Genomic DNA, 8,876 nt, shown 5'->3' with positions numbered 1-8,876 from the left:
AATTGGTAATAATTTTAGCCTACAATCTCTGGCAGCTCTTGTCAATTTAGGTGAATATTTTCTCACAAAATGGCAGCTTGTTTTGGGAGTATTAACTTTGGATGGATCACTCAAATAACTTTTTTTTTTTTTTTTTTTTTTTGTAATTGCAATGGATGAAATGAGTCTTTTTTGATGGGATGGTTGTGTGTTTGGTTGCAAATGTCTGTTTGTGAATGACAAGGCCTTTGTTAAAGATAGATGTAAATGCAATGAATGTATTTCAGTGTAGCTTTTGCAGCACACATGGAGCAACAAGAAAACATTCTTTAAATCTTTTCAGATTATGTATAATTTCATATGTGTGTTATGTTTTTTTTTTTTTTTTTTAATAGTGTCAGTGAAATTGAATCCCTTATTGGGTTCTGGACTTTGGTTTAATGTAGCTGACTATCAAAAACAACAACAGCGGTTAGTCACTGAAAACAGCATGCTGAAAAGTTCAAGACTGAAACATTAAATTTGCTGTTTTTGCACATTAGAATGTTTCATTTTTACTGTTAGCTGTTAAAGCGTTCTGTCACTTTTAAAGGGATAGTTCACCCAAAAATGAAAATTATCCCATGATTTACTCGCCCTCAAGCCATCCTGGGTGTATATGACTATCTTCTTTCAGACGAACGCAATCTGAGATATATTTAAAAAAAAATATCCTGGCTCTTTCAAGCTTTGTAATGGGAGTGAACGGGGAGCGTGTTTTGAAGCCCCCCAAAAATTCATCCATCCATCATAAATATCCATATGCTCCAGAGGGTTGATAAAGGCCTTCTGAAGCGAAGCGATGGGTTTTTGTAAGAAAAATATCCATATTTAAAACTATAAATTAAAATAACTAGCTTGACTTGCGCCAAATGAGTAACCCCTGATGCGATGTAGTAGCGTAAGCTTAGACGTCTCTCACGGTTCAAACAAATATGGCAGGGCAACAAACTCGAGCTCTTCTTATATCGAAATCCTCCAACATTTCTGTTTAAAATGTATTGTTTAGTCTCTAATTCGTGACCGGTGTTATGCGCTGGGTCAGGGGTTACTCTGCCACCGCAAATCAATGCGTACGGCCGTTTCCTGGAAGCTAGATATTATAGTTAATAAAGTTTTAAATATGGATGTTTTTCTTACAAAAGCCCATCGCTTTGCTTCAGAAGGCCTTTATTAACCCCTTGGAGTTGTATGGATTATATTTATTATTGATGGATGATTTTTTTTTTTTTTTTTGGGCTTCAAGACACGCCCCCCTTTCACAACCATTATAAAGCTTGGAAGAGCCGGGATATTTTTAAATATATCTCCGACTGTGTTCGTCTGAAAGAAGATAGTCATATATGCCTAGGATGGCTTGAGGGTGAGTAAATCATGGGATAATTTTCATTTTTGGGTGAACTATCCCTTTAAAATTTATTTTAAAGAAATTGCAATGGTTAGATTTAAAGTTGAATAAATGTAGTTCTTGTAATAAATGAACAAAAATCACCCCAAAATCAAAAGGAGTTTTTATATATAGACCATAATTTAAAGTTACAAAATCTAAATAAGTACATAATTATTTGATTTGGTCTAACATTCACATTTGGCCTGTTTAAATCTTAAATCATTACAATAATAAATAATTTTTCGCCATGTGTACGCAGTGCTAAAATTGTTAGTTTTACGTATTTTTACATATAATTAGAAGTCTATTTACATTTTAAAAAATATAGTTAATTTCACTGCTACTGGATATTGCATCATTAGTAGAAATATCAAGCAATCAAAATATTGGAAAAAATAATATCAATCATCTCAAATCATGTATTATTTATTTATGATACAATCATCAACAGCTACTACTTCTAATAACTAGTAACCATGGTGTTTTGACGGGAACTGTGTTTACCATGTTGAAGGTTTGCGCAGTCCGGTCCTCCAGTCCAGCTGGCGGCGTTACATTCCCTCTTGCGCTCTACATGATCCGCCAGTGTTCAGTGTAAAAGAAGAGGAGGCCTGTTTAATTTCTCGCCCTCTGGTTGCGAAGTTGTCATCCGCTGAAAGTCGCTCGTTTGACACCGGGCTCATGTCGAAGGACGGCCGGCACGATGGGCGCCGGCGCGGCGCGGGTCAGCAGCACCGGTTCGGGATGAGATCGGGTCAGAGCGGGGACGGCAGAGACAGATCGGCCAGTAACAGCTCTGGATCATCTCATGGAGGAGGGAAAGGCAGGAATACGCCCATCAACATTGCCCTAAAGGTAACAAACAACGGCTGGTTTAAAACATAGTAACCTGCCTACCTAGACAGCATTTTTTTCTTCTTCTGTGAATGCGGCTGTGATGCCGTCTAGTTAGGCAGCTGTCAGTTTTAGTGTTAGAGATAAGTTACTATGGTAACAATACTTTTCCATCAAAATAGCGTAGTTGCTACAGTCATTGTTGCTACAATACAAAACTGTAGTAAAGTTTTGATGACTGCTGTCATTCTGAAAGCTTCTTACACTTATTTTAGAGTATTGAAGAACTGTACCTATGTTATTTTTGTCAAAAATGTTGTCTGGGTGGGTGGTAGTCAGCAGCAGTGAACTGTAGGTTGTGCATATGTGATGTGACTTGTTATAATGTGATTGTATAGTTATTCTTGACTGTTATAGTGTGCTGTTCCCAAACACCTGGGGCTGTTTTCCACATCTAATGCAAAAGAGAGGCAAGAGTGTGTATTTGCAAAGTATATTTGTTGGTATTGTTGCTGCGTTGTGTGTGTGACCTGAAAAGTTTCACATGTGTTCTGTAACTTCAGATATTCAGGGTGTTCGTGGACATGTACAATCAGTTTATCAGCCCATTATAATCTTAAAATCACTGTTTCCCAGATACAAATGCAACCATAACAGCAACACACAACGCAACATAACGTTAACATAAAAGTACCTAACATGATAATGACAATAACGTGACAAAATAACAATTATACAATGTAGCATAACATTTACGTGACATAACAGTAGCACAACATAACATTATATTAACATGACAATAACATGACTACAATGCATGTTGTGTTGCATTGTAATACGTCAACACAACATTTACATAATATAATAACATTAACATGACAGCAGAACAGTGCATAACAGTAATACAATGCAACATAACATTAACATAACTGCATAACATTAACATTACTATATCATGACAGAATATTTGTACATAACAGTAATACAGCGCAACATAACATTTAGATAAGTCACACCACACAACCTGTACAGTACATAACATTAACATAACAACATAATGTTACAGTAATACAACTCAACATCACATTCACACTTTATAAAATGACAACATAATATTACATACTGTAATACAACATAACAGTAACACACAGCAAAATAACATTTCCATAACAGTACATAACAATAACATGACAACATAACAGTAATTAGGGCTGCTCGATTATGGCAAAAATCATAATCACGATTATTTTGGTCAATATTGAAATCACGATTATTTAATACGATTATTGGTGGGTGATATGATCAAAGTCTTATTTCATTATATGTGTAATTTTAGATTCTAGAAATTTCACAATTATCGATACTTCAGCAAAAACTAATACTAGGTTAATTAATGTAAGTAAAAAGTCCTCAAAACAGCTACAGAAGACAATAAACAGTCAACAATTAAATAAGAACAAAGAAACTAATTACAAACAATACAACAGAACAAAAATACAAATGAAATAAACAGTGCTTTAGGTTTTTCAGGAAGATGTACTAACAGTGGTATTCAGATAAGTAATACCCAACAGAAATTGAATAAAGTAAATAACTGCTGTATACATTAAATATAGACTAATTCTTATTTAAAACTAAAAAAAGTTATTCATTCAAGAGCAGTGAGTGATTTTATCTTTGTCTTTTCTTGTTGGATTAACAATGACTTTAGCCATCATTAATGTTGGCTGCTGTCCCTTTAAGAGCTGCACGGACCCGATTTAAGCCTACTGTAATGCTGGCTTCACGAGGTCTCGTAATTATGGTAAAATACGAGTTTCCTAGGTAAAAATTTCCCAACATGAATGCGATGAGCTCGTAATCACGACTTCAGAAGTGGTAATCATCAAATTTCCGATAGCACGTGAAGGCAGCAATACACACATGCACTTTCTCCGTGTACACTTAAGACATAACCGACTACATTTATGAGGGTACTTACCAAAACGGCATTTCGATATATTTGTGTTGGCTATTTGACTGTTTAGGCGCGTATCTGAAGCCCTTTGCTTATGCGCGTTACACACTGTCTCGGAGCACGCGCACAGGTGGCCGCCTAGGGAACAGCGTCCGTTTCGCGGCTTAATGCGCTTTTTAATAGCACTGTTTGTTTAATATCAAGCACGTCCAGAAGTTTAGCAAAAGTAGACTGCATTTCACATCCCTCTCTTATTCGGATGATTTGGATGTTAAGTTTAGGTTAGGGAGGAATTAAAGCGCACCACTGTGAAGGAAAGGAAGGTACAGTAATCATTTTACCTCGATTATCTTGTTTTCATAATCGTTGGAAGCCAAAATCGAAATTGAAATCGAAAATACGATTAATTGCACAGCCCTAACAGTAATAGTAATACAATGCAACATAACAATAACATCACACAACATAGCAGTACTACATAACATTAACATGACAACATAACAGTAATACACTGCAGTGCATAACATTATTGCAATAACATGACAACTTAACAGTAATACAACTCCACATAACATGACATAACGCATAACAGTAACATATCACAAAATAACATTACCATAGCAGTGTGACATTAACATGACAACATAACAGTGCATAACATTAACATGATAACATAACTTTATTGTAATACAACTCAACATCACATTAACAGTATACAACATAACGTCACATACAGTAATACAACTCAGCATAACATGACAGTAAAACAAAGCAAAATAACATTACCATAACAGTACATGACAATAACATGACAACATAACAGTATATAATAGTAATACAATGCAACATAACATTTACATAACGTAACAAAAGTAACACCACACAACATAACAAACATGACAACATAACATTAACATAGCAGTGCATAACATTATTGCAATAACCAGAGGTGGGTAGTACATTTACTTCGTTACATTTACTTGAGTATTTTTTGGGAAAATTTGTACTTTTAAGAGTAGATTTAAATGTGGGTACTTTTACTTTAACTTGACTAAATTTCTAATGAAAAATCTGTACTTTTACTTCGCTACGTTGGCCGACGTTCCTCTCGTTACTTTATTTTAATGCAATACTGTAAGAAATGCGTAGTCTATTGCAATACTGTAATTAATATGCATTTAAGAAATGCGTAGTTTATTCCAAGCGCGCTGTCCCTTTTTTCATGAACGATGCCCCGTTCACAAATGAATCACTCGATTCTGTTCAAAGACTTGAACAAACAAATTGCAAAACTGTCTAAATTGGTTTGAATGATTTGTTCAGTTCCCTGCACGCAGTGAATCGTCTGAAGCGGTTTCTCACTTGGAGCGTTGGATGAAGTTGCAGTCGACCTACAGTCAATTAAAAGCAAATCTGCAAATGCGTCCTATTGTTCGCCAGTATCTTTATTAGTTAAACTGCGTATGCTGTCTGTGAACAATCCCACAGGTATCGATTTCAATTCATCCAGCCAATAGCCTACATTTTACAACCAATTACACCACGATAACGCTACCACTACAAAGTAAGTAGCATTTCTTTTCTGTTTTTTTTTTATTATTTTTTTTTATATATATACATATATCTGAATTTATACATTAAATAAGCTACGAGAGAGTATGAAATGAACGCCCGCCATCCCACAGTCATTTGTGGGTAGCCTACCTATTGCGCAGTGGCGCCGGCGACCTGTTCTTCTTGAAAACTAACGCCTCTGCATAGACACAGTTAACACAGACAGTTTACACACAGTTTACACAGACGGAAGAAGATCCGTCATTGTGTATTTAATCATTGTTTGTGTTCAGATGTTCAATGGTTTTGAGCGTGAGCACATGTAGAGTTTTCTCTCTTTCTTCTTTCAAATGTAGCTGTACACGTTATTAATATGCAAAGCAAAGGACATGCAATGATATTCGGTCTACAGATACCAGAAATAATGCTTGTCTCTTGTTGCAAAGACATCTAATTATGATGATAATAATAATAATAATAATTTTAAATATCTATCTAAATAATAACATGCTATTGTGTGTGTGTGTGTGTAAATATATATATATAATATATATATATATATATATAATATAATATATTACAAAGTAACTAGTAACTAGCTACTTTTTTTCATTGGATACTTTTTTACTCTTACTCAAGTAACTATTAAGATTATTACTTTCACTTTTACTTTGAGTAAATATTTCTATAAGTACTTTTGCTTGAGTACAATTTTTGAATACTCTAACCACCTCTGGCAATAACATGACAACTTAACAGTAATACAACTCCACATAACATGACATAACACATAACAGAAACATATCGCAAAATAACATTACCATAACTGTACATATCATTAACGTGACAACATGACAGTAATACAATGCAATTTACATAGCATAACAACAGTAACACCACAAAACACAGCAGTACATAACAAACATGACAACATAACAGTACATAACAGTAATATACAACTCCACATAACATTACATAACGCATAACAGTAACATACTGCAAAATAACATTAGCATAACAGTACATGATGAGATAATGCTACATGTAAGGGATAGTGTATGACTAGTTCTGCAACATCCTGAAGTTTTTTTTTTTTTTTCTGCAATTATGACCGACTGACTGATTTGAATTGCACGGCTACCTTTAAAATAAACACAAAGACATGAAATATTGCTTGCCTTTGGGTTTAAATGGTTTCCTTGTGTGAAAAACAAAGAGAGCGCAGAGGCTCCAGGAACACCCTTCAGGTCGTAGACCTGATCTACCTGTCTGTGTTTAATTTGTGATTATGACAATGTGATTGTATTTTATTCTGCTCATTATACAGTTGCATAACAAATGAATACATGAACATTAGACTTGATAAGAACTTGAGCTTAGGCAACAGTTTGTTGAATTTATTTTTTTTTTTAAAAATTTATCATTTTGTTTTTACAAAATTTAAATGTAGAGGGAAAGAGTTATGACAAATATATTCTGTGGATAGTAATAGTAGCAGCCATGAATTTGACTTTTGTCTTTTCGCACATGTAGAATACACATGTGGAGTTTTATAATTGAGTGTTCCAGGCCTGGAAATGGTTTTCGTTAAGGTGTACGGTTACGTTTACGTCAAGTTTTTCTGTTTTATTACATCAATATATTTCATATATTCATATATTTCAAAATATCAATTTTTTTTTTTTTTACATAAAAGTATTTGGGCTGTTGATTTAATATGTTAGCTTAATTAGTTAGTTATGGGAAAAAATAGCGCATTAAAATTGTTAACGCATTTAACCTACTTAGCTCATCTTACATTTCATAAAGTTGATTGGTGACGAACATGATGCAGAGCAACAACTCACTGCTTGATGGAGCCTATAAAATGTAGTTATATGCCCCTAAAATTCAAGATATCAGGGCAAAAGTGCTCCAGTATGAGTTTTTGTCTCATTTATATCATGATATAGTTAAGCAATATCACACAAGTAACGAGCGCAATAGCTATCACACGAGTGCTGTTTTTGTCCCGAATAGCAAATGTGATATTGATTTATTGAACAGTTTAATAAGTAAGAAGTTAATATTGTTATATTTTAGACACGCTATTATCTGCTTTTGCTCAATTTTGCCAAAGAAAATATTACCTATAAAGCTAGAGCAGAACTGTTGTAACAGCGGTGTTTAATTTCTGAATGAATCCACGTTTTGAACAAATCAAAACGGGTGAACCAGTGATTCAATGACCCATTCATAAAGAGAGCCATTTACTTAATTCCTGAATGAATCAGCCGTTTGAATGAATCGAATGAATGAATGACTCAATGACTTACTCATTTAGACATTTACCGCCACCTACAGGCAGTTTTAGTTTATCATTTCGTTACATTTTTTTTTTTTTTCGTTTTTCCATATAAATAAAAAAAAAAAAACATTAAAGGTATAGTTTACCCAAATATGAAAATTCTGTCATTATTTGCTCACCCTCATGGCCGTTGAAGCCTAAAGGTTTATGTGTAATAAATTCTTTGTTGAATCAAATAAAATAAAAAAATTCTAAAGCTACTTTTTGTAATGTCTATTTGATACATTTCTCATTTAACACAATAATGACTTTAAATTATCTTTTGGGGGTCATTTCTCAGCCAAATTTGATTTGTGATTAATTAGTTTAATTAATCGTCACATTGTGTATTTCATTAGATTAAACATCTTTATCGCTTGACAACCCTAATATTAAAGCATAAATATATCTACAGAATGTAAATAACCATGCAAAATGTAGGGTTTGTTCAATGTTTGAGAGAAAATTACCTGAGTTATTTATAAAGCAACTGTGTTCTTCCAATTACTCATTTCATTTCCAGATCAAAGGCAAAACAATTTATTTATTCAAAGCTTTAATGCACATGATTTAAAAATGTAATAAAAATCTATACAAAAAAAAAATATATATACACACACATATATACATACATACATACATACATACATACCCATCTCTGTCTAAACATATATATATATGTATAATATAATATAATTCATGTATTTAATATAGAAAAATATGAATATTACATACCAACCTAAATCTTCAGTGTGGTCCTCAAACCGCTGTCATCCTCGCGGCTGTGTCTGTTCCAC

General features: G+C 33.6%; 1 protein-coding gene across 2 annotated transcripts in view; it reads left to right on the top strand.

Annotated features, from left to right (window-relative positions):
* The first annotated feature begins 1,978 nt into the window (after positions 1-1,978).
* The window catches only part of scaper (S-phase cyclin A-associated protein in the ER), a 133,301-nt gene continuing 126,403 nt past the window's right edge, over positions 1,979-8,876 (top strand). For both annotated transcript variants that reach the window (XM_051884816.1, XM_051884814.1), the window contains exon 1: positions 1,979-2,263. In XM_051884816.1, coding sequence (XP_051740776.1) covers positions 2,090-2,263 — 174 coding nt within the window. In that variant the 5' untranslated portion in view covers positions 1,979-2,089. The remainder of the gene's footprint in view (positions 2,264-8,876) is intronic.

This window comes from Ctenopharyngodon idella, chromosome 24 (assembly GCF_019924925.1).
Source record: "Ctenopharyngodon idella isolate HZGC_01 chromosome 24, HZGC01, whole genome shotgun sequence".
In the NCBI taxonomy this organism is placed as follows: Eukaryota; Metazoa; Chordata; class Actinopteri; order Cypriniformes; family Xenocyprididae; genus Ctenopharyngodon; species Ctenopharyngodon idella.
This window is presented reverse-complemented; position numbering and strand designations above follow the sequence as displayed.